At 31.7% G+C, this 26,028-nt stretch overlaps 6 protein-coding genes across 6 annotated transcripts; 2 read left to right on the top strand and 4 right to left on the bottom strand.

Moving 5' to 3' along the window:
* Positions 1-47: 47 nt before the first annotated feature.
* LOC129941469 (protein D3-like) lies at positions 48-834 on the bottom strand. The gene is made up of 3 exons (XM_056050107.1): positions 711-834; positions 317-651; positions 48-246 (listed from the first exon to the last, which is right to left on the bottom strand). The coding sequence occupies exons 1-3, from the start codon at positions 768-770 to the stop codon at positions 105-107; spliced, it is 537 nt and encodes a 178-aa protein (XP_055906082.1). The 5' UTR covers positions 771-834; the 3' UTR covers positions 48-104.
* A 6,182-nt stretch (positions 835-7,016) lies between these two features.
* LOC129938993 (protein D3-like) lies at positions 7,017-7,811 on the bottom strand. The gene is made up of 3 exons (XM_056046841.1): positions 7,671-7,811; positions 7,274-7,608; positions 7,017-7,202 (listed from the first exon to the last, which is right to left on the bottom strand). The coding sequence occupies exons 1-3, from the start codon at positions 7,728-7,730 to the stop codon at positions 7,058-7,060; spliced, it is 540 nt and encodes a 179-aa protein (XP_055902816.1). The 5' UTR covers positions 7,731-7,811; the 3' UTR covers positions 7,017-7,057.
* A 404-nt stretch (positions 7,812-8,215) lies between these two features.
* LOC129938992 (protein D2-like) lies at positions 8,216-9,400 on the bottom strand. Its single transcript, XM_056046840.1, has 3 exons — positions 9,220-9,400; positions 8,524-8,846; positions 8,216-8,465 (listed from the first exon to the last, which is right to left on the bottom strand). The coding sequence occupies exons 1-3, from the start codon at positions 9,361-9,363 to the stop codon at positions 8,303-8,305; spliced, it is 630 nt and encodes a 209-aa protein (XP_055902815.1). The 5' UTR covers positions 9,364-9,400; the 3' UTR covers positions 8,216-8,302.
* A 2,649-nt stretch (positions 9,401-12,049) lies between these two features.
* On the top strand, positions 12,050-13,646 carry LOC129942262 (protein D2-like). The gene is made up of 3 exons (XM_056051120.1): positions 12,050-12,224; positions 12,992-13,314; positions 13,391-13,646. The coding sequence occupies exons 1-3, from the start codon at positions 12,150-12,152 to the stop codon at positions 13,524-13,526; spliced, it is 534 nt and encodes a 177-aa protein (XP_055907095.1). The 5' UTR covers positions 12,050-12,149; the 3' UTR covers positions 13,527-13,646.
* A 4,669-nt stretch (positions 13,647-18,315) lies between these two features.
* On the top strand, positions 18,316-19,771 carry LOC129939481 (protein D3-like). Its single transcript, XM_056047505.1, has 3 exons — positions 18,316-18,520; positions 19,197-19,519; positions 19,585-19,771. Exons 1-3 carry the CDS (start codon positions 18,386-18,388, stop codon positions 19,721-19,723), a joined length of 597 nt encoding a protein of 198 aa, XP_055903480.1. The 5' UTR covers positions 18,316-18,385; the 3' UTR covers positions 19,724-19,771.
* Positions 19,772-24,915: 5,144 nt separating this feature from the next.
* On the bottom strand, positions 24,916-25,811 carry LOC129942247 (protein D3-like). The gene is made up of 2 exons (XM_056051102.1): positions 25,538-25,811; positions 24,916-25,477 (listed from the first exon to the last, which is right to left on the bottom strand). Exons 1-2 carry the CDS (start codon positions 25,685-25,687, stop codon positions 25,001-25,003), a joined length of 627 nt encoding a protein of 208 aa, XP_055907077.1. The 5' UTR covers positions 25,688-25,811; the 3' UTR covers positions 24,916-25,000.
* Positions 25,812-26,028: the final 217 nt, after the last annotated feature.

The raw sequence follows: 26,028 nt of genomic DNA on the forward strand, positions 1-26,028 counted from the left end.
TCAACTTTACACAAAGCTCCCAACTTCAAATGTTATTGAAACAAATGTTTAAATAATTAAAATAAGTTTTTATTTGTTAAGAATTTCAAGAATTAAAGTCATGATTATTGTGGGCTAAATGATGCCATCAGAGTGTCAACATATGAGTCGTATTGAGCTTGAAAATAATTTCCAGCAATCGGGTTTCCCATCTGGTATTTTGTAATGTAGTCCCTTGTTTTAATATTGGCCCTACCTTCACGTGTTCTGTTAAAATTAAAAATAGTTTTAACAATTTAGTGGAAATTTTGTTAATAAATAGTAACTAGAAACTCACGTTTTTGAAGTGAAATTTGTAGTGGGCCAAACAGATTTTTGCTTGAATACCCAGAAAATATATCTGTGAAGTCCAGAATCTTTTAAAGGTCCAGCGCCAACGTATTCAACAAGAGTCTGTCCCTTAGCCAAATCATTGCCGGGGATATTGATAACTGACCAGTGAAGGATTTCTCTGAGAACAGGTTTCTCTCGTGATGGTGCATCTGGATCGACCATCAAAACAGCGTAAATGCCATCAGCTTCAGCTTCCCATGTCACATTTGGAACATCTTTAACTTGGGTTGGTGTTAATTCATTACCAAGTTCAACTTTTGCTCCAGAAGGATAAGTTACCTTAGAGATTTACAAAGTATTTTAAATATTCAAGAGTGATTTTGAAAGATAAATCTTACAGTTGCGATTTTCTCAGGAACAGAGTCCACAACATCGGGAATAATTCCATTACTATCCATGTCTAAGGTGTTAAAATTAAATGCGTCTCGTTCAAACTGAAAGCTAAAAGAAACTGATTTCAAAGTAAACAATTGGATCTTTTATATTAAAACTTAAAGTTACCCAAGGGAATATTATAGATTAGATTGGAGGTAAATTTTGAAACGTCATGATGAGAAGTCAATGCGGCCTAAACGTTTTGAAATTATCACTGCACTTTAAATAATCGCATCATCTAATCGTTTATTTTAAATTTAGAACAATCAACACTGTCAAAAAATAATATTGTTTACATTCTATTTATTTCAGACTATCATCGTTCATTACTATGATAACACTGGGCAATACCAATTAGTTTTTGGAAAAGAAAGTACTGTGACGTGAGATTAATTGTTTCATAGAACGATTTGTTATAACAATACAGACATGTACACACAATTTGCTCGGTCAAGTTGGATACATTAATTGCCAAGCGTTAAGTTATTTTGAATGATTGATGTATAATTCAATTAAGGAAGATCCTCACATACCAACAATTAAATAGGTCAAAATGAATTAAACGTGAACATTTTTTTATAATTTTTTTTAAATGCATGTTTTGAAGAAAATATTCCACTTGTAAATACACGATTTACAGCTAGGTCCTGCACTTTAACTTTCACTCTAGAAATGAAATCGAAAAATATTGATGCAATTTAAATACAATTTAAAATCTCGTGTCTCTGGAAAATCAAGTTGAAAAACCGTTTTTATAGCCCAATTGATATTAACACCTTTTATTAAAACTGTCCCACTGCACTGCAATCAAGGACAGAGTTTGGAAAAATAAAAGTACAAAAAGATCACATTTTTTCTTTACTTCTCAGTGCATACATTTTCGTTTTTGAAACTGACCATTTTTGATACGATTGCGTTAATGCCCAAATTAAGCTTATAAGTCCAATTCTAGCCAAAATAATTAGTTTTGATTAATCATAACAAATCACTAAAGAATATTTTCCTTGGGATCAGAGAATAAAATATCTAATTACTTTTTAAACGGTTTGAAAATGACGAATGTCTATAACAGCTATACAACAGGTTGGTAAAGCTCATCATTCGCGATGACAAATTTTTACTTGCCACATATAGGAACTATATGACAAGTTTTGCATTCGTGCAAAATTTCGAACTCGAGGTTTTAATCAATAACGATGGTAGAGAAGTCGAAAAAAGTGGGTTCCGTGATTCCGTCCGGTCTGTTTTGTCTGTCTGTCTACGCTCCTACAGCCTAAACCATTGCGTTGATTGAGTTCTTACTTGGAATTTAAGGTTTTGAGCAGATTTACGTTAGGCGTTTTTTAATTTTTTTTAACATCAAAATTAACAGTGGCCCCCATACATTTTGTTGGTCAAAAAACGAAAATTAGAATTTTCTCAAAAACAAACCGATAGATTTTTTTTTAAACTAGGCTTCTATTAATAAGAAAAACGTATTTTTGTATTGCTCAGGAAAGATACTGCTCATATAACCGTTATTTTGTTTTTTTTTTTTTATTTTTTCAGCAAGTTATGAACAGATTTCAATATTTTTTTTTGAATAAGCTCTGATATTGCCTTAACATTATTTGATTATCAAAAGTGCAATTTTGTATTGTTTGGATTTTTAAAAAAATATTGATTTTTTTTCAAAATTCTATATCTCCAAAACGGATCAACATTTTTTTACGAAATTAAATTGTAGAAGGTAAATTTACATTCACTAAACAACTACATACTAAAAATATTTTTAGAACAAAATTGAAAAATTTTATATATACAAAATTAATAAAACAGCTCTAATCAAAATCAAATGGGGTGGCGCAACAGTCCGTTGTGAACCAGGGCCTAGTGACTTACAACTCTCAACCATTCCTGTGTGCGAGTACTGTTGTCAGGAATGGAAGGGACCTACAATTTAAGGCCGAATCCGAACGGCTAGTTTGAGAAAGCACTTTTTCATGACAAGAATTACTCTTGAAGGATTTGTCAATTCCTCGCAAGAGGCAGTACCTGCGAAAATTATTTTTTTTAAATTAAGCTGGCACAGGCAGGGATTGAACCCAAGACCCCTTGCATGACAGTCCAACGCACTAACCATCATGCCACAGGTACTACTAATGGTTTTCAAAAAAAAAAATTGAAAAATCTAGGGTTTTTCGATTTATAAAATGACATTTAAATTTTTGAAGACGAACTTATTTTTCAGGTAAAATTTTGAATCTTAAAATAGTTTTTTTTTTAATTATTTTAACTGTGGATAAGCCCAAAAATGACAACATTTTAATAACATTCCTTTCTTTTATCGAAATTAATGCATTTGGTATATATTTATGTATTTTTTTAATTATAACTATTGTAAATACCAACCAATGGCCGTGAAGCGCCACTGCATCGGATTAATGAATATGATATGTTTAATAAACAATCTATTTTAAAGTTTCTATCAAGAAATAATATCTTGGTACCTTTGTATACATGATTTTAAAATATTATATTCTTTTACTTGCCTTCGCCTAAATCAAAGAATAAATACTAAGTACAAGTTAGAAAAATTTAATTAAAATAAAGCTATCCAAAGAAAAAAGCTTTGAACGAAGAGTTGAATACACAAACAATTGTTTTCGTTGAGTATGCTTACAAGTATTTTTCATTTCCGGGATGAAATGTCCTGGGATGAGTTGTGTCTTAAGATGAATTGCGCTGTTTTTTTTGACAAATCAAACGGCATTTATATCTTTGAAGACAAAGTTATTTTACAGGTATATTTTCGTTCCATCAGGGGTTCCTCAAGGAAGTCATTTAGGGCCATTACTGTTTTTGTTATTTGTTAATGACATACCTAATGTATTTAATGATTCGAATTGCCTTCTTTTTGCGGATGATCTTAAACTTTATCGTAAAATAAGCAGTGAACCTGATTGTTCGCTCCTTTTGAAGGATCTAACAAGATTAGATGATTGGTGCCAACGGAATCAGCTTCCTCTTAATATTTCTAAATGTCAAGTCTTGTCGTGTTTCAGGAATTACAACCCAATTTTGTTTGTTTATAACATCAAACACATAAAACTAGAAAGAGTGAGAACAAAGAAAGACCTAGGAGTTACCTTAGATACCAATTTGTCATTTTTACCTCACTACGACTATATGATTAATAAAGCTAATCAAATGCTTGGTTTTGTCAAAAGAAACACCAGAGAATTTTCAGATCCCTATACATTAAAATCACTATATAATTCTTTTGTAAGGTCGGTTCTAGAGTATTGCAGCATAGTCTGGAATCTTTATTATAATAATTCAAGGGATAGAATTGAAAGAGTTCAAAAGAATTTTACTAGATATGCTTTCTTTAAGTTGAAATGGATGATTCCAAGACCGTCCTATAGTGTTCGGTGTTTGCTGTTTGGAATACAATCTCTTCAAGATCGTAGAGTATACTTTTCAGTGATGTTTATTAGAAACATCATAACGTATCATATTAATTGTCCCCCGTTACTATCATAAGTAACTGGAGGGAATGCTCCATCAAGAACAACACGTTGTCGATTTCTTATTTATGAACAGTTTCATCGTTGCAATTATGGTCGAAATGAACCTATTTCCCGTTGTATCAGGGAGGCTAATTTAATTTGTAGCAGGATTGATTTTTATCCTAATTGTACAAGAAACATGTTCAAATCTCTTGTATTAAATAATATTTGAATAATTTGTTCCTAATTGTAATTAAATATGTTTTATTTAATGTAGACAATAAAACATTCTATTTGTAATAGTCGTTTGTGTATTAAATAAATAGTTCCCACCAACAATTAAATTATGTACTTTTATCATAGTCTAAGAGATTAACTGTAATCTATTTGATGAATAAACTAAACTAAATCTTATATAGGTACTTTTTTAAATAGACCCTTTCATACAGGAGCAAGTTCGTGCGACCCAGTCGTGCATTTTATTTTTTATAATAAGCGCCCACTCAAGGGGATAAAACTACCCTTATTATGTAGACATATTGTGAGCACTAGGAAAGAGAGGGATGGGTTGAAAGGAGGTGTTGGTGCCTGAAAATTGCAATGGCTGGGAAAGACAGAGTATGACAAGGCATTACACATTCGCGTAGTACGGATGAGGAATCAATCTCTGTACTTCAGAGTATGACCGAAGTTGGACTCGAGGGTATATTGATGAGCATTCCTAGAAGCGCGAGTATTACGGTTGAACGGGGCTATTTCTCTAGAGCATAAACCGTTAGAATAACTGTAAAAGAGGGTGAGACAAGAAACATTTCGCCGATGTTCAAGCGACGTAAATGATCTTATGATGGTCATATCACCAATCAAATGGTTCAGCCACCTCGATGCAAGTGCCATCTATTGATAATGGCAAGGGACTTATATCTCGTTTTAACGATACAAGAAAGCATTTGGTTTTCGAAGCATTAAATTACACCCGGCTTTTTATTCCCCTTTGTACAATGCGGTTTAGGTCGGAATTTATTGAGCTTATCATATTTTATCGTCGCAGTTCCACATGCGAAGAAGAGTGATGTGCATCTGAAAATCAATATGAAAAGCTAAGAGTACTATCGTCAGCTAAACAATGTATGGGATTACAAGTTGCAGACAGGATCATTAATAAAAATGAGAAAGAGTGTTGGAGATAGAAAAGAGCCCTGGGGACATCACCATTTATTTTAAGGTTTTCAGATTGAATCCATCCAATTCAACTTGTATTTAACGATTCGAATGTTACTACTAATCCAATGAAGGAGAGATTCATGAAAACCGAAAAGACGCATTTTCGGTAAGGGATCCTAATGCCAAACATATCAAATCCTTTCGAAATATCATTTGCAATAATCTTACTTTCTCCAAAACGATGTAAAGATTTTGTCCACTGTTCGGTGAGTTGAACCATGAGATCACCAGTGGAACTTTTGCTACGAAAGCCATATTGTCGGTCATTAAGAAGCTTTCGATATTCGAGATATTTCCTGAGCTGATAATAATTCTTGGATTTAGTATGCCCAGACGAATCGGATAATGGTGTTCAATTCGTGGTTGTCCTGATGTAACAGTTACTTCATAACTTGAGAACACAACATTTTTCACATCATGTTTATCATCCTCAATTGAACCCAGTGGAACGAAGAAATAAGGACATGAAGAGCCACCTAGTAATATTAATCGATTGGCACTTATCATGTGTTTACCCTAACCAAACCTAAGTTGAACTTATACGAAGACTGAGGAGAAGGGAACTACCTAAAAAAACACTTTTAACTCTATAACCTTGTAAAGACGACTAACTTTCCAGAGGGGGGAATTGTAGCCATCCATGCCCGCCTTAACAAAATTAAATGCAAATAATGAAATTGAATAAAAGCCGAAGCAACAATTTAAAAAAAAGGCTGGGAATCGACCCACACCTATAACTTCCCATCCCGTCTGTCGATTTGTCTTGCTTAAAAGTTTGTAGGCTTTCGTATTGGGTGAAAAAAGTTGTTAGTTGAATTATTCTTCAATTTTTTTAATTATTAACAATATTTTTCATATAAATAAATAGTTTAGTGTGAAAATCTAGTTTTGTTGAATAGATTTTTAGTCGTCAACAAATTGTTACCAATTTAAGTAGCATTTCTAAAACATCAATTTTTACCAAATGTTCGTACTATTTTGTGTGGATTTTATTTTTTTATGAAAAAACGGACAGTTCGGTTTTTATAAAAAAAACTACTGAATATTGAAAATAATATTTTCTGTGAAATTAAAAGTTTGAAGACAATATTTTTAATTTTTGAAAAGCTATTTGAGTCGAAAGTAAATTTTTACAAATTATGGTATCCTGTTTTTTTAGTTTTTTATTTTTTCTTCTTAAAGTTTTTAAAAGATATTTGAGTCGAAAATCAATTTTTACCAACTTTTACTTAATTTTCTTTTAAGTTTTTATTTTTTATAAAAAAAATCTGTCAGTTCGATTTTTTTTTAAATCTTACCGAATGTTGAAAACAATATTTCAATAACAATAATATATCTCAATTTTTTGAAAAGACATTTGAGTCGAAATTAATGTTTTACCAACTTTTATCATCGTAACATTTATTTTTCTGTACTAAACTTTTATAGCTCATCAAAATCGTCTGATTTTTTTCGGCAATTAGTGCTGTTTCTGTAAATCTTTCTCGGGTAGGTAGTAGTATATCTTATTGCTATTAAAACTTGTCCATAATATAATAATAGATATAACAATTTATGATTATTATTATTATTTTATTAAAATAAAAGTAGCATTTCTATTTTTGTGGTTTTAATGATTCAAGAAGTGTATCAACATAGTTATCGTATTGCGCCACGAAATAGTTTCCAGCAACTGGATTTCCCAATTTGAATTTTGTTACATAATCTCTGGTTTTTATATTAGCTCGTCCCTCAATTGTCCTATTGAAATAAAATAAATATTAAAAAAAAATAACTTAATATAACTACAACAAACTAATTTTAAAACTTACGTTTTAGATACAAATTGATCAGTTGGATATACATCTTTTTGTTTAAATACCCAAAAGATGTATCTGTGAAGGCCCGTTTCTTTTGCTGGTCCAGCCCCAATGTATTCGAAGAGAGTTTGCCCCTTAGACAAATCATTACCTGGTATATTACAAATCGACCAGTGAAGAACCTCCCTTAGCTTTGGGTTTTCGCGTGATGGTGCATCTGAATCGATCATCAAAACAGCATAAATACCATCAGCTTCGGCTTCCCAGGTGACATTTGGAACATCTTTAACTTGAGTTGGTGTCAATTCACTGCCAAGTTCAACTATTGCTCCAGAAGGATATTTTATCTGGAAGTTTGGTAAACGTTTTCCACTGTTTTATGGTAGAAAATAGAAACTAAACTTCTTACAGTTGCAATTTTATCGGGAACAACGTCAACAACGTCAGGAATAATTCCATTACTATCCATATTTTAGCACAAAATGTCTCTCGGAAAGTTTGAAGGTAACTGATTTGAAAACTCAATTCTTTTGAACTTTTATAGAACAAAGAGCTATTACTGCAATACTCTCTAAGCTTTTTTTTCCATCCATCAACCATCAAATAATTTTATCATTTATCCAGGATGTATTGCCAAAATAAAGCTCGATAAGGTTGGGAAGAAATTTGTGTTGTCACGGTCAGTGGCAAAAATCACGGAAGTTTGTTATTTTAATATAGTGATTTTGCTATACATAACTTATCGATGCTATAAATAAAAACAATTCAACTTCTTTCAAATATTTTGCATTAAAGTTGAAAAGAATGAAATACATGTCTTTATCGAATTGTACTTTTGATAATGCAAAACAACTATTTGAAATATGTAAGAACAAGCTTTTCTATGGAAAACCCCAAGGTTTCAACTGATATGATATTAGATATTGGGCGTTTCAGTTTCTAACAAAAAGGTAGTTTTAAATTTGCAAACAAATTTTATTTAATTCCCCAAAAAAATATTTGTACGGCTTCTAACTAAAATATATTATTAATTTAACAAATTTAAACTTCTTTCAAAGCAGGTGGTGGTCCACCAAGTTGAGCATGAAGGATCGGAACATAATCATCAAATTGAGCTCGGAAAAAGTTGCCAGCAACAGGTACTCCTAGATCGTATTCCTTTATAAGATCACGTGCCTTAGTTCCTGGGCGACCTTCCCTTGAACTATTTGTAAAGAAACAGAAATATGATTAAAAGTTTTTAAAATCAAATTATTACTTACGTATTTGGAACAAAATTATCATTTGAAATAATATTTGGTTGTTTGAAAACAAGGAAAATATAACGATGCAATCCAGTTCCCTTTGGAGGTCCAGAACCAATATAATCGAATATGATTTTACCCTTTGCAACATTTTTTCCAGGAATATTAACAACCAACCAGTGTCGGAACTCTTTCAATTGACCCGGTGCATCAGGATCTGTCATCAGAACTGTGTAGAGCTCATTCTCATCAGCATTCCAGTCCAAATCGGGAATATATTTTACTTGTTTTGGAGTGAGTTCATTCCCTAAATCGGCCTTTACATCGCTTCTGTATGTTACCTTTTTTATGTTAGAATTAAAAGTATAGTTACTTATAAATAATTGGTTTGAGACGTTAAAATCAAGATAGAAGTTTATGAATAAAAATAAATTGAAAACACTTAAAAGAGATGAGACTTTTGGTTTTTCCATTCAGACTAACTTGGTATGTACCCAGTATTTTGCATGAGTATATTATAGAACTTTAAGAATTGTTACCAAATTACTCTGTAAATTGATGAAATATTTTGTATTGTTTATCACATCCCGAATTTTTGTTAATACATATAATAAATATAAAAACAATCAAAACATGCGAAATTTACTTCAGCAACAAAGAAAATAGAATACATAAATAGGAAAATAGTATAATTTTTATTTAATCATTCATTACCTCAAGAAATTCATGTGGTGCTTCGTCAATTACATCAGGTACTACAGCATATTCTTCCATTTTTGATTTTACTAAATCTCCAGCTTCACTACTAAAAGTGTACCCAAACAAAATAATACACAAAATCAAATTAACGCGGCTCATCTTAACTCTGGAAAAAATTAAATGCAACTGTTTTGTTTAGTTATCTTCATAACGAAGAAAGCAAGACTTAAAAATCACTACAGATTAACTCAAAATGTACAGAAAATTGAGCAAGTCAAGGTGTTTTGCCATATTAAAACAGGTTTCTTGTTTTAAGGTAAGGTCTTAGTCTCATAAACATACATAAAACGTTTGAAGCTTCTAGCTAATTGTTTGTTTGTAAAAGAATGCAATATTTTTCAAAGCTATCTTTAAAGACTGAAATTCAAAGATTGCGATGATTGATTCCATGATGATTGATTCCAAATTATTACAGTCACATGCAGTCTTTGCACTTTTTTTAACTTTATGCAAGAATTTTTTAAGGCTAATGAATGCAGATTTTTAAAAATTCCTCTGACTGAAAATTAAGAGAATTCAAAGACTTCAAATGAATAGACGTACATATTTTCAAACGATTGAATAAATTGACTTTAATTAAATATGATGATAGTGTGAAATGATTGGTAACTGCAAAGTTGAAAATGCCAGTTTCAATTTTCTTGTTTATTTATTTTAATCTACAAGCAATATTACAGCTAACAGATATAAGCACTCCAAGAGCAAATTAAAAAGTGAATAAATATAATACTTCAGTTTTAAATTTATTACGATTAAGATTAAAAAAGTCAATATTTGAAGACACTTTATTGAAATATATAATAGATCTTGATAATGTCTCATTACTACCATAATTTGTCATGTCAATTCTTTGGAATAAGGAGAATCAAGCTCTCATAGACCTAGCGGGAACATAGATTGGTACCAAGGAAAGAAGAGATGGACATTTAATATGGTAGCATAGTAAGTCTCTAATAAGCATTACACTATGAATTTTTCTTCTTGATTGTAACGACTTTATTCCAAGTAATTGGCATCTAGTCTCATAACTAGGACTAAAGTTCCAACCAATTTTCATAAATATATATTTTTTAAATCGACTTTGAATCTTTTCAATCCGATCAGAATGAACTATATAAATAGGACTCCAAATAACATCAGCATATTCCAAAATTGATCTGACGAGAGATATATACAGGGATAATAACACGAAAGGGTCTTTAACGTCTTTTCCATTTCGTTTTATGAAACCTATTAGCGAGCTGGTCTTGGGAACCAAATAATCGAAATGACCTTTAAAAGAAAGTTGGGAATCAAGAATAACTCCTAAGTCTTTAATACTTGAAACCCTATCTAAACACGCAGATTTAATTGCATAGTTGAATAAAAAAATATGAGATTTTCTGGAAAAAGAAAACTTTTTACACTTTTTGATATTCAATTTAAGGCTATTGATGTGACACCAATTTGATAAAGAATCAATGTCAGATTGCGAAAGTTGACAATCGTCCAAACTCAAAATTTTTGAAAATATTTTCAGATCGTCCGCATATAATAAGCATTCACAATAATTAAAGACCGAGACAATATCGTTAACGAACATTATGAAAAGAAGCGGACCTAGTTGGCTACCTTGTGGGACACCTGATGTACACTGAATTTCCTTAGATTATGTATCTCCAATCTTAACTTGTTGTGTTCTACAAGATAAATATGACGATAACCAACGAAGAAAGTGAGAATGAAATCCAAAAATCTCAAATTTTTTTAGAAGTATTTGGTGGTTCACAGAATCAAAGGCTTTACTAAAGTCAGTGTATACTGCGTCAACTTGAAATTTTTGTTCCATAGCATTAGTGACATACGAAGTGAAATAAGTTAAATTGGTAACAGATGATCGACCGGATACAAAACCATGCTGTTCTTCTGATAAATATTCACTTGTAAGAAAATCAAGCTTTATTTTCACCATGCTTTCAAACAATTTGGGAATTGCGGAGAGTTTACAAATACCCCTATAATTTTCTACATCATTTTTAGAACCTGATTTATGTATAGGGACCAAGTAAGAAAGTTTCCTAATACCTTCTTGTAGGGACTTGTTAAATATGCTTAGTAAAGGAGCACAGATGGAATCACAACAATTTTTCAAAACTGTCGAAGGAATGCCATCTGGTCCAGAACTATAATTAGACTGAAGTGATTTTAGTCCGGAATTAACTTCTTCAAAACTTAACTGGATCAAACCAATATCAAACCTACTTTTTATGTTTTTTAGTGAACTGTTATTAAATCCTGAATGAGAATAAACGGATTTGAAATAATTAGCAAACAATTCAACTATGGAGTTTAAATCCGACGATTCAACACCTCTGAAAAACATGGTATGCAATCTTAATTTAAATTCTGCTAAGAACCTATAAAGATTTCATTCACTAATGATTACATTCCTTTTTAACTCAGCTATACTAAAATGTATTCATGCAAATTAGTAAAATTAAAATGGTTTAATCATAACATATTTTGTTATTTGATGTTTGTTATTAAAGTTTGTAAAAATAAAAAGAGAAGTTAGATTAGCTGACATAATCTATTTTATTTCTTATTGGAAAAAGCTCTTTTTGGTTACTATTATAATTTTTTTTGAAATTTCATTGATTAATTCAAAGTAAAATTTGACATTGGACTTTCTTTTAATAAAGATGCAAAAGATTAATACAAAAAATATCAAAGCTTTTTCGATATCAGCTGGTCCTAACCTTACTATCTAATATTTTCTGTCGATACAGATAACAGTTAACGTATCAGTTCTTTTTTGGTGTAGTCAAAATGTTCTATATTTATAAATTTAGTTTTGTAAATTAGTCGTAAATATTGGTTGTACGTTTTAATTATTTTATTTCATAATGTCTACATCAAAAATGCAAGAGTCTGGAATTGTACCAGAAGTTATTGATGTTGCACCTGATGAGATTTTGCAAGTAAGGATGTTAAAAGTGAAACAATTAAATAGAAAATATGTTTAGACAAAAATTGTATCAAGTTTTGTTTTTAAACAGTGTTTCATACACAAGATTTGCTTATTTGGTTTTAAATTAGTTTTTGTTTTAAATGTTAGAACATTTACGTTACCATATCTTAATATTTTACGAATTTATTCTTTCTGGCTGAGAAGTTTTGCCAAGCCTTTTTGGAGTAAATGGTGTTCGTCCTAATCTAAGAAAATTAATATCAAATTCATTTTAGTGCAAAAAAAAAACACTCAATTATGGTTCAAAATTATCAAAAAAATCGAAATTGAGCAATTTGCAGATTAATAGTTCTGTTACAAATAAACGATAAGGAAAGATTATGCTTTTATTCTAAGCAAAGTAATTATCATGATTGCTAAATGTGAATTAGATACATATACTGTACAAACGTTCAAAAGAACATTTTAAAAGCTTTAATCGTTTTCTTAAACAATATTTCTTTGAAAAAGTAAACAAAAAGTTTATGTATAGAAAGATTTTTATTTCCACGGATAAATTCGATGAAAGGATTGAACTTTCCAAAAGATTCCAAAAAACGCAGCTCATCAAGAAGTAGTATTGTTTTTTTAAAAAATTGAAAAATTGAAAAATTTAAAATTGAAATTGTTTTTGGGTATGACAATAAATTCTTAAATTGAGCCTATTTTTTAATAAAATTATAACATAAATTATCTATGTTCAGTACGTAAATGTTCATATATCTAAATTTAATGCAGGTTACTTACCCAAGTGGAGTGAAGGTTGACCAAGGTAATAATCTAACACCAACTCAAGTTAAAGACCAGCCTTCATTGTTGTGGGATGCTGATGAAAATTCACTTTACACAATTCTGATGACAGATCCAGATGTGCCAGAAAAAATTAAAGAGGCTATGCATTGGTTAGTTGTTAATATTCCTGGAAATAAACTATCCAAAGGCCAGTGTGTAATGGAATATGCTGGCTCAGGACCACCTTTAGGATCTGGCAAACATCGTTATATTTTTTTGGTTTTCAAACAAACTAATGAAATTAAAACAAATGTTTATGTTTCAAATACGTAAGTTAATACTAATATCGTATTATGTTTAAGATATTTCTAATATTGTAAAAACATTTCTTTTTAATTTTAAAAGGAAAATAGAAGGACGATTTAAATTGAAGACACGTGATCTTATTAAGGAATATAATTTAGGGAACCCCAAGGCTGGTAATTTCTATCGGGCGGAATATGATGATTATGTCCCTATTTTACATTCACAACTCAATTGAATTTAATTCTAAAAAGATATTGATAATGTGTAATTAAATAACAAAACACAAGTTCAAGAAGATTATCAACGTAATTTTAATTATAAATTATGTATACAAATTAATAAATACTGAAAATAAGCTTAATGTTTTGCAAAAGAATTACACTTTTTGACTAATGGGTGAAAATTCTGCTTGGATTCTAGACTTCTGCTTTGTCAAGACAGCTGTTGTTAGTCAATGACAATTTTTGAGAATTTTGAAAAGCATCAGTATTCCATAGCTTCAACAAAAGCTATGGAATTAGCTACTACTGTGACTTTTCATGAATTTAATTGTTCTGAAGTAAGAGTTGAGTCAAGAACCTTACTGTTAATTTGTGTTCAATAATTGTTAAATTTTTAAGAAGGGTAAGTAATGTTAGACTAAAAATCGCAGATAATTTATATAATTTTTATTCAACTTCATTGTATTTTAACTTTCTAATATGAGTTTTCGAGATTGTTTTTTGGGTTGGGGATAGAATTCCAAAAAACCAACATCCCGAAATTCTAAAATCATGAAAAGTCAAAATCCTGAAATTCAAAAATCCCGAAAAGTTTTATATTATTTCACAATATTTTTTTCTGTATTATTGTATTTGTAATGATACTCATTTTTAGAACCAAGTATTATTATTATTTGTTATTAAAATAATAAATTAAGTTACTCTTTTAGAGTAATACAAGTTAAAATATAAGAATACAAATATATACAATGGTTAAGCCCAAACATGATATTTTTGAATCGCATTTGTACATTATCAAACATTCATTTTGTTTCCTTTCTCATTTGAGTTAGAAAAGTGAAATTTCACATACTTTGTTTTTTGGGCAAAATTAAAGTACTAGCTACATATTTAAATGAATTTTTCAAGTTGTAAGTACATGTTTCCGAATATTTTTTATTTTGGGTTTTCGTAATTTTGGAATTTCGGGATTGTGGAATTTTGTTTTGGGTTTTTGGGATAGTATGTAACTTCAAAAATACTGGTTGTAGCTCTGTACATTTTATGTGGAAGTAATAACTGAATCCTAGTGCAAAGATCGGTAAGAACCTTAAATTTGTTTCTAAACTTCGCTTACAAATTTTAAAGTTTCAGAGAATAAAAGAGAAATTTGGTCTGGACGAATCCTCACCGTAAATATTATTTCGGTAGCATGTCTCCCTTTTTCGGCTCTCATTCGGAACTAATGTTATAAAAAAAGGTGTCAAAACACAGAGTTTTTTTCGCAGGCTATGCGAAGTGTATTTTATTGAATATTAATTCATAATTTGTTGAAAAACTTAACTTTTTTCATAATAAAAACATTAAATACTCGGAAAATATTATGTTAAGGTAAATGGTTCATGCATTTGAATGAACTTATCGAATACACACCATTTTTTGTCGGTAATCTAGTTTCATCCCAAGACACAACTCATCCTAGGACAACTCATCCCAGAAATGAAAAATACTTGTAAGCATACTTAACGAAAACAATTGTTTGTGTATTCAACAAGTTCGTATAAAGCTTTTTCCTTTGGAAAGCTTTATTTTAATTTCATATTAGAAGAACCAAGATGGAAAATAAATTATCTGAAGATAAGAAAGAGGCAGAACATGAATGTTTAAATTGTAAAGCGATCGCCTATTGGTTGTGTAGTTAGGTAGGTGTATAAAACGGGTAAGGAATAGTTCATTGGCTTGCTCAGATTTATGCAGATAGATAAATAAAGACATGTTTATGATGATATTGAAGGAATGTTATTTATAGGTAGAATCACATCAAACATGAAGTTATTACGTTTAAGTAATTTTTTTCGTTAAAGTTTTAAAAACAAGCATACGAACAGGTACAAGAAATTGGTTTTATTGTAGAGGTTGTACGTAATACCTATATAGGTATAATGTATATACGTTAAACACGAGATTATAATAGAAAATACATATACTCGTTCTGGCCCGTTTATTTAACTTGTACTAAGTATTTATGCTTTTATACAGGCACCAAGATAATATTTCTTGAAAGACACTTTAAAATAGATTGTTTATTGAACATATCATTCGTTAATCCGATGCAGTGGCCATAGTTTGTATCTACAATATTTATAGCTATAAAAATACGTAAATATGTAACAAATTCATTAATTTATATAAAAGATAAGAATGTAATTAAAATTTTGTCAAAATAATGCACTCTTTCTGGGATCATGCACAGGATAAACAAAATAATTAAAAAAAAAAAGAGGCTGGGATGCGACCCACACTGATAACTTCCCATCCCGTCTGTCGATTTGGCTTGTTTAAAAGTTCGTCTATATGTACTCGTATCAATTTTTACCAAATTTGCGTACTATTTTTTGTAGATTTTATTTTTTTTATGAAAAAATGGATTGTTGGATTTTTATATACAAATTACTGAATATCGAAAACAATATTTTCTGTGAAATAAAATTATTTTAAACCCAATATTTCAAATTTTTAAAAAGATATTTGAGTGGAAACTAAAATGTTACCAACTTTTATTAATTATTGTTTTAATTTTTTATTTTTTGTACAAAAAACTGTCAATTCGATTTTCCTCAACATCTTTCAGAATGTTGAATACTATATTTTTTATAAGATCAAATAAGTTTGAAGGCTAAATTTTAAGTTTTTGAAAAGATAATCGATATTCAATTTTTACCAACTTTGAGTAATGTTTTTTTTCAGATTTTTATTTTTTATAAAAAAAAAACTGTAAATTCGATTTTTCTCAAAATTTTATCAGATATCAAAAACATTATTCTTCGTTGCACAAAATTTTTTTGGAGATGAAATCATAGTTTAGTCGTAAAATTTTGGAGGTGACAAATTTTTCTTTTCAGTTTTTTTGATTTATAAAAAAACCGTTAAATGGAATTTTTCCAAAAAATATACATGTTTGGTATCACGTTATGTTTTTTTATATAAAATTTAATTCAAGTCTCTAGCGGTTTTGCTTCGTAAGATATTTAGGGTTAACCAAAATGTTCACCTTTTTTTCAAACTGCTATGATAAAAAAAACACCCACGCAATTTTCTTGAGAGCCCTTTCTGTATTGTTCTGCCTCATTGGTTGTACAACAACATTTATTTGACATGGATATCTCTTCTGGTTATCGAGCTATGGATAACGAAAAAAACGTCGCGAACGTACGGACGTACGAACGTACGTACACACGCACGCACAGACATCTTTCTAAAAATCTTTTATTTCGACTCTAGGGAGCTTGAAACGTCGATAAATGTCAAAATTTTCAATTTGACAAATCGGACCCATTAAAATAACTTCCTATGGTAACTTAAAAAACTAATCCAATATTCAAAATTTTACCTGCAAAATAAGTTTGTCTTCAATATTTAAATGCTATTTTATTAATTAAAAAACCCTTGATTTTTCAATTTTTTTTTTTGAAAATTTCAAATTTCAATTCTGTTCTAAAAATATTTTTGGTGTTCAGTTGTTGCCATTTGAATTTCGTAAATAAATGTTGAACCATTTTTGAGATACAGAATTTTGAAAAAAAAAATCAATATTTTTTTAAAAATCCAAACAAAAAAATTGCTCTTTTGATAATCAAATATTGTTATCTCGGGGCCCACATTTTTCGACTTCTCTACCATCGTAGTATTATGTTTAATTAAAATCTCGAAGTTCAAAATTTTTTACGAGTGCAAAACTTGCCATATACATAGTACATACGCAACAGCCACATTGATAAAAACCAACAAAATATGCCATTAGTGTGGACAATCCAGCAGTATAATGAACCTAAAAACACACTTATAAAGTAGTGAAAAGGGGGTTTGAACAAAAGTCAGGGAAATTGAATGCATTGACCTAAGCAAGTATTTAACTAAACAGTAGGTACATAATGGCAAGAGAAGTTCGTTGTTCTGCCAGTAGTAGTTGAGAGTTTTTATAATAAAGTTAATTTAATGTTACAAAAATAACAAACAATTCTTTTGTTTAACTCGCTCATCCCCATACACATCACACCGATAGGGACACCGACACAGAAAAATCAAAAACTTTGTATTTTACTCGCTCCGTGTCTGACACCAAAAATCGGCGTCTGCTCCAGGACACAACACACATTTCTGCACACCGACACTATAATGTCTACGGCCCGCTCAAGAACAAAGACCACCCTACTTGACGTACTAACGTCTTGAGGTTACCTATTTCTTTGCTACTTTTCCTTAAAAATTGTATCTGATTGTTTGCCTTATCCTTAGGAAAAATCTGATTCATTCTTATTTTTTGGACAGGAAAAAGACGCATAATAATAGTTTTATCCTTCCTTTGGGTGATACATTTTTCTTTAAATAAAATTTCACATGAACAGCTAGAAATATTTTAAACTCACAAAACGTGTTATCATTTCAACTTTTTTGATAAAATTGTAGTAACAAAATTTTACTTTTATTATTTTGGCCACCACTATATGTAGGTTGTATCGGTCTATGAAAAAGACTTTTTAATTGAACCTGTGTGACTGTGGCTTCAACGTTCCTAATTGCCTTAATTAAAACACATACATACGTAATTTGTTTATAACTCAACTTATTCTTGTATTCATTTAACAATCATTTGAAATTTTTACAAAAATTAAAAACAAAATAAATCGTTCGATCTTCAGTTTCTTGTGTGTAGGAGCCTTTAAGGTTTGATATTAGATGTTCACTTTAACTCAATTGAGATTGAGTGTTTGTGTTGTTGAAACTCAAAGCCTCATGGAACTAACTACTGACAAGTTAAGCTTGTTTTCCATTTCCAATGTGCTTTAGATTCCGATAACATTGAGTGTACCACCTGAATAATACGAGTGAAGCAATGATTGTATTTAGTCAATTCTTATTATTATTCGTTTTAAGTGTTTGGCTGCAAAGTTCTGTTGCTAATATTAAAATGCAGGAGGCTGGAATTGTTCCTGACGTAATTGATATAGCCCCAAATAAAACTGTCCAGGTAAGAAAATGGATTAAAATTTTAACATAAAGTTTAATAGTTGATAACTTTAAAATGATATGAGTAACACAAGCATTTAATTGTTTTTTATTATTGACTGCTGACTTATTATAATTGTGGGTGAACAACATTTAACATTTAACTTCAATAATTTGTTTAATAACAAAACTAAATTGAATGTAATGTCAAGTTTATAATTTTGTGAAATTAAGAACATTACAGAAGTGCAGCTGTTCTCAATTGTTTTGCCTTCCTCAATCTTGAATTAAAAAAAAAACATTAAGAATTATTAACAAATTATCTATTCTGTGAATTCAACTCAAAGATAAATCTTTGTTTGAGTAAGAAAGCAACGCTATAATATGTTTTAACAAAAAGTCTTTATTTTACAATTTTTTGTTATCTTTATACTACAATCTTGAAATACAAAAAAATTCCATTAAACTTATTTTTTATTAACATAAACAATAGCTTAAGGGTTCTTTTTGGATTCACAAAAACTACTTGATTGATAAATAGGTTGTGTTAAAGAATATAAATTTAATTATTTGCCAATTACTTAACTTTATATTTATTCGGGAATATGCTTTTAAAGTTTATAATATATGCTAAGTTTAAATAGTGTGGAAAATATGTTTATTTTATTAAAATTTTCCCATCTAAACCCTTACATCAGGTCACCTATCCAAGTGGAGTAGTAGTTGATCAAGGTAATGAATTAACACCAACTCAAGTGAAAGACCAACCGTCACTACACTGGGAAGCAGATGAGAATGCTCTTTACACAGTACTGATGACAGATCCAGATGCATCTGCAGAATTTAGCGAAGTAAGACACTGGTTGGTTGTAAACATTCCTGGTAACAAGGTATCAGAAGGACAATCAGTCGTGGACTACGTTGGCTCGGGACCACCATTAGGTTCTGGCAAACATCGTTATATTTTCTTGGTATTCAAACAACCAAGTTCAATAAAAACTGATGTGTATATTTCTAAAACGTAAGATTAGTAAATCATTTTTTAAAGTACCTTTTTAATTTCAAATATCAATTTAAATATTTCAGTACAAGAACTGGACGTACTAAAACAAAGGCTCGTGATCTTATAAAGGAATACAATTTGGGTGTTCCCGTAGCTGGTAATTTCTATAGAGCAGAATATGATGACTACGTTCCAACTATTCATGCTGGTTTTAAAAATTAATTAACAAAATAATAAATTGTTTAACAAAAGGCAGAGTGCCATTCATAATCTAATGTTTTATGTGTTAATCTAATAAATATAACTTATAATGACATTATTTTTTACCAGAAAGAGTCTTTATAAAGTAGTAAAGCATACGGATTTTACAACAAAAAGAAACAAACGAAATTCTAGCAGTTTCGAAGAACTTTTAAACTGTATGCACCATTCTATTAAGTGAACTGATAAGTATTCTTGGAAGAGAAGTTGCTTTGGAGAAAGAACTAGCTTTTTTAGGAGGCATTACGACAGTGTTCAAACGAAGTGAATGACTGACGATGGTATATTGTCAGTTATCACCGATTATTTTTGAAATCTTTTCTTTGAATACTGTCCAAGAGACTTGAGATAGGAGTTATAATCAAGCTTTTCGTATGCATATTTTTTATCGAAAATATTCAGGGGTCATAAAAAACTTACTTACTTACTGAATCGCGATATTTTTACGTCGATTATAATATTTCCACAATAGATTGTAGGCTGGTTGGATGCATACCAATAATTTCGAATAAAGAATTTAACGAACTTTTAATAGATCACCGCCGTTTGAGGTCAACATCTTGAAAGAATCTAAACAAAACGATATGAAAATCTTAAACAAATTTCCGACATAATACCAATCACATGACAAAAAGGGTTTATTTTTTGTGAACAATGCCGAAAAGGCGTTCATTAATACATTATAATCCTCTTTGCCTCGTTCTTCAGCTAATCTTGCAGCAATCATCTTAAAGAACCTGACTTTAGTTTTTGTGATTACTTAAGAGGTACCTTATGCCCCTCCCTTGCCAAAATGGAAATAAGTGATGATATTGCTGACAAAAAATGAAGTCTAATCAAAGATTTCTTTCCTGGTCCGTATGGTTTGACTGTAATTTTATTAAAAAAGTGTGCAGCCTCCCTATGTAAACCTCTCAGTACTACTTCGTCTTTTCATTTCTCAAGCTATCTTCCAAAACATTGGCAACATTACTTTAAAAAAGCAGAACAAATGATGTTTGAACTACAGGCCCATTGCCAAGCTTTATTCAGTTTCCAAGATCTTTGAAAGCATTGTCTACAACTCTCTCTATTTTCATAGTACACCTATTTTTTCTTCATAACACTATGGTTTCTTAAATGGCAGATCCATTACAACCAATCTTACTTAATTTGTGTCCAAAACCTTAAGCGAATTAGAAAAAGGGAATGAATTGAACGTTACCACTACACCTTTAGTAAAGTTTTTGATAAAATCAGTCACCAAATTATTTATCTTAAACTTAAAGCCCTTGATTTCCCCCCTTTTTTATTTCATAGCTTCGATCGTACCTTGAGAACCACCGATATAGAGTTGTTCTTAGTTTCTTAATCTCCAATCCCATTTTTCCAATCTCAGGAGTCCTTAAGGGAGCCACCTTGGTCCCCTGTCAATGAGACTTCAACTGTCTATATTTACTCTGATGACATGAAATTCAGATAGGTTATTTCTACTCCATCTAAATAATGTCTTACTCAAAAATGATCTTGACTCATTTCAGACTTGGTGCGACAAAAAATTTCCTAGGACTCAATGTAGATAATTGACAATTTATAACATTTACCCGTAAGCGTTCACATCTTCCCTACCATACTTACAGTCTGCACGATGTAACCATTTATTCTGTCTATTCTATTCGTGACCTATAGGATTTATTTGCGGCACTCAGTTAAATTGTTGAGGCCATTTTGATTATACTATCAATAAGGCCAAGGTCAGTTAATCCTCAAACGTTTATTAGACTTCTCCTTAAATATGCCTGTCAAGTCTAATTTCCCATCAGAACTATCAAGGAATTGAATCTCTACAAAGCAGATACCTTCCATTTGCACTCCGCGGTCTTCCTTGGGGTGATAATCGATTCTTACAACCTTATGAAGATCGCTTAAAACTGATTAGTCTGCAAATCCCTCAACGTCAGCTAGGTCCCCCCTTTTGCCTTCCTCATCACCATAAGACTTATGGTCTTTTTGAACCTATTTCAAGAATGCTGCCCCTAGCTAACAACGGGAATACCACTTTTGACTTCCATATCAGTCCTTCCTCCCATAGAAACAATCTCTGCAACTCGTTTTAAGTGTTTGTTCATTAAAAACTACTATTTTTTTTTAAATTCACAAGGACTCAAGGGGTTATTAGTACCCTTTACATGTTTATATTTAAACACAGTGCGAGCGTTAGGAAAATACAGAAGGATTTAAAAGGAGATACCGGTGCACATTGGTCTTAAAGTTCTGAACATCAAAATGGGAGGGAAGAACAGAGTTGGCCAAAGCATTTCACATTCTCCATGTGTGATTTAAGAAAGAATCTCTGTACTTGACAGTACGCCCGAAATTGAATTCAAGGGTAAACTGATGAGCATTCCTAGAAGTGCGAGTATTACGGCTGAATTGTTTAAGGGGTGGAATGCAACTGGCTAATTCGACAAAACATTGTTTGTAAAAATATCTATAAAATAACGAAAGGCATGAAACATACGACGGTGTTCTAGCGATGTAAATGTTTCGATTATAGTTCTGTCGCCTATCATTTTTAAAGCCCTTTTTTGAATTCTATCCAAGAGATTTAAACTTGTTTTGGGGGCACCTGCCCAGATATGCGAATTATATTCAAGCTTTGGACGGATAAAAGCTTTGTAGATTATAGCCAGATCAGAAGGGGTGAAAAATTTCTTGCATCTTCGGATAAATCCTAAGCACCTGGCAGCATTTTTGGCGATATCGAATATGTGATCATTCCATAAGAGGTGATCTGTGATATTCACAGCGAGTACTGAAAATTGATTAGTTTCCTGGATGCAAGTGCCACTCATGGATAGCGGCATCGGGGGTGGGTTACGCTTTAACGACAGGAGACAGCATTGAGTTTTCGAAGCATTAAATTCTACACGGTTTTTGATTCCCCATTGGACAATGCTGTCAAGATCAGAATTTAATGAGCTTATCATACACGGATGTGAATCTAGAAACGAATATGAAATGCTGAGGGTACTGTCGTGGGCGAAACAGTTTAATGGATTAGAAGTGACAGACAAAAGATCGTTTATGAATATAAGGAAGAGAGTTGGGGACAGAACGGAGCCCTGAGGTACAACAGCATTTATTTTATGAATTTCAGATTTGAAACCATCGAATACAACTTGTATTGAACGGTTAGAAAGGTAATTTCTAATCCAACGAAGAAGAGATTCATCAATACCAAAAGCACACATTTTCGATAAGAGAGCTTGGTGCCAAACTCTATCGAATGCTTTTGAAATATCAAGTGCAATAATCTTACTTTCTCCAAAACGATGTTAAGATTTGTTCCACTGTTCGGTGAGAAGAACCATGAGATCACCAGTGGACCTATTGCTACGAAAGCAATACTGTCGGTCATTAAGAAGCCTCCGTTCTTCAAGATATTTCTTAAGCTGAAAATTAATCAGCGTTTCCATGACCTTAGAAAGAAGGGACGTAAGTGCAATTGGACGATAGTTTGAGGGAGAGGAGGATTCGTCTTCTTTAGGGACAGGCTGGACAAATGCAGTTTTCCATCCACTCGGAAAGACACCTGTAGAATAGGAATGATGGAAAAGCTTACGCAGTGGTTTTGCCAGCGTTGAAGAACACCTCTTCAGAACAATTGGGGAGATACTATCCGGGACAGCGCATTTGGTTATGTTAAGGCCTTGAGTACTCTTGCAACTGCACGAGTGCGAAAGAAGATTCGTCCCATAGAATCATTTACGCTCTCAAGAACAGGAGGACTCATGACACTATCCGACAGCGTCGAATTAACAACAAAATGTGCTGCAAGCAAATTGGCTTTATCAATCGAGCTTACATAGGGAGTGTCATTGTTGGCGTTGGAACCAAGGATGACGTGGCGTTTCGTACGTTTTTTATAAGTGACCAGAAATTTGTACTACCTTTGGGACATTGTAGTATTTTTTGCCTTAATTTCTGATCATGTAAAAATTTGATTCGTCGAATATAACCATTACAGGTCTTTCTAGCTTGTTTAAACTTATTCCGGTTTTCCATAGTCGGTTCAAGTTCCTGAAGAATTCATTGAGACCGTCCCAGTTGGCTGTCTCATATTGCCAAACGGTTCTCATAGAAGTTTTTTCTTTAACTATGTGCATTCGGTCTTGGAGTAATTTCTTGAGCTGATAATTCAGCGGTTCAATGATCTTTAAAATAAGGGTTTGTGTTCGTCTTTTTGATAATATTTAAATAAATTCAGTTTCTCTTTATTTTCTTCCCTTCTACGTTTGGTTTCGCCAGAGTTGAAAAACAAATCACAACTTTAGATAGCTACGCGAACTCATAATGGTGTGAAATTAGTGTCGAACTTTTCATGTTATAATCTTGTCAGTGGAGTAATAATGTTTCCTGAGTTGTTAAAACTTTCTCCAGTTTTCCTCTATCCTTTTTTAACCTTATTATCTCCTTGAGCATTCGTTGGGCGTAATCCTTTAAGCCCTGTTTCAGATGAGAGTGCTCATTATCAAAACAATAACCTAGTGCTTCCAATACAGAAGCCATCAAACATACGAAACAATCCTCAATGAGATAGAAACTCTCAACGATAATCAACAATAAAATAACATTTATGTATGCATAATACTATCTAAGAACCTAACTATTGTTCTGTTATATTCTATTTAACTAAGTTTTAATGTAATCTTTCATTTTAAAACATTCAAATAAATAAATATCCCAAGGTCAAACATTTGTCACAAACCAGTTGAATAATATGCATACCTGAATTCTGGTATTCAAACTTCAACAAATTGGACAAGTTTCTATATGTTAGTTCATAATATTTATTTTATCGCGTAAAGTTATAATATATTCATGCAAACATTGCTTTCTTGAAACAGATAGCTAAAAGTAAGTTAGTAATACTTTCATATATTAATTTTCTAACTTCAACAACAACAAAATATAAAGACGACATAAATCAAATCAAAGTTAAATTTAATAGGCTTTCTGTTAAACCAGTTCCAGTTCATGTTACCGAAACTGATATCATATGCCACTTTTTAATTTAAAACACTTCTTGCATAACTCGATGCAAGATGAAATGAGCAAATCCGGTTGAAGTTAAAATTAATTAAATAACACACAATAAAAACACAAAGTAATTTGAATAATTTCTGCAAATTTATTCAGCTGTATAATTCGAACAATAACTTAAATAACACAAAAACTGACACATCACAAAACCCCTTAAAGCCCAAGCTGCTCATGGATTGTTTTAACATAATCATCGTATTGAGCCTGGTAGAAATTTGCTGCCTGAGGAGCTCCTAGCTTGTACTTAGCTGCGAATTTAGTGGCTGAGAAGTTAGGACGTCCTTCGGCGGAATTCTTGGAGATATGTTTCTCGTCAAATTGCAATTTCTTTGGTTGTTTGTACAGCAGGAACACGTATCGATGCAGGCCGGAGTCTTTTGGTGGACCTGAACCAACGTATTCGGTGAGAACTTCTCCGGCGGAGATATCATCACCGGGAATGTTAACCACTAACCAGTGTTGGAATTCACGCATCTTTGGTTCAGCTCGACTCGGTGCATCCGGATCGGTCAAGATCAGGGTGTAGAATGCATTTTTCTGGGCCTTCCATTGAACTTTGGGCTGATTTTTCACCTGGGTGGGCGTCACTTCCACTCCCTTATCTGCAAAAACTCCACTGTCATAGCTGACCTAAAATTCCATTTAAGGCTAGACGATGCTATATGTATAACTTAAAAATGTAATAATAACCTTTAGGAAATCGGAAGCACCTTGTCCTTCAGGGATAACGTCTGGTATAACCTCCAAATGCTTCAAAAACTTAGTTACATCGGAATCACCCGCCTCGACTAGTCCAACCGTTACAACCGCAACTATTCCAACCAAATAGAGAAGTTTCATCTTGGGACCCACGCACTAAATCGTACCGTCTGAGATCAATGCTTGAAGAGAAATGATTAAACAGCTGGGCAGACGAGTGACCAAGTGAACTTTTCGATCCCACTTAACACTTTGTCGAGGCTGTAAGCTGTATACTAGGCTAAATACTCGTTATACTGCCCCTGCAACATCATGGCGTGGTGTTCGTGTTTTTTAATTTAATTTTGAAAAGCGGTTTAATGCATTTTCAGACAAACTGGTCGTTTGTCAACATTTAGATCAGACGTGCGTTTGTCAGTTGTTTTGTATTTTGATTTTGTGGTTATTGCTGCCGCACGAAACCGGCTTTTGGCTATTTGCAA

The sequence above is a fragment of the Eupeodes corollae genome, chromosome 1 (genome assembly GCF_945859685.1).
Source record: "Eupeodes corollae chromosome 1, idEupCoro1.1, whole genome shotgun sequence".
In the NCBI taxonomy this organism is placed as follows: Eukaryota; Metazoa; Arthropoda; class Insecta; order Diptera; family Syrphidae; genus Eupeodes; species Eupeodes corollae.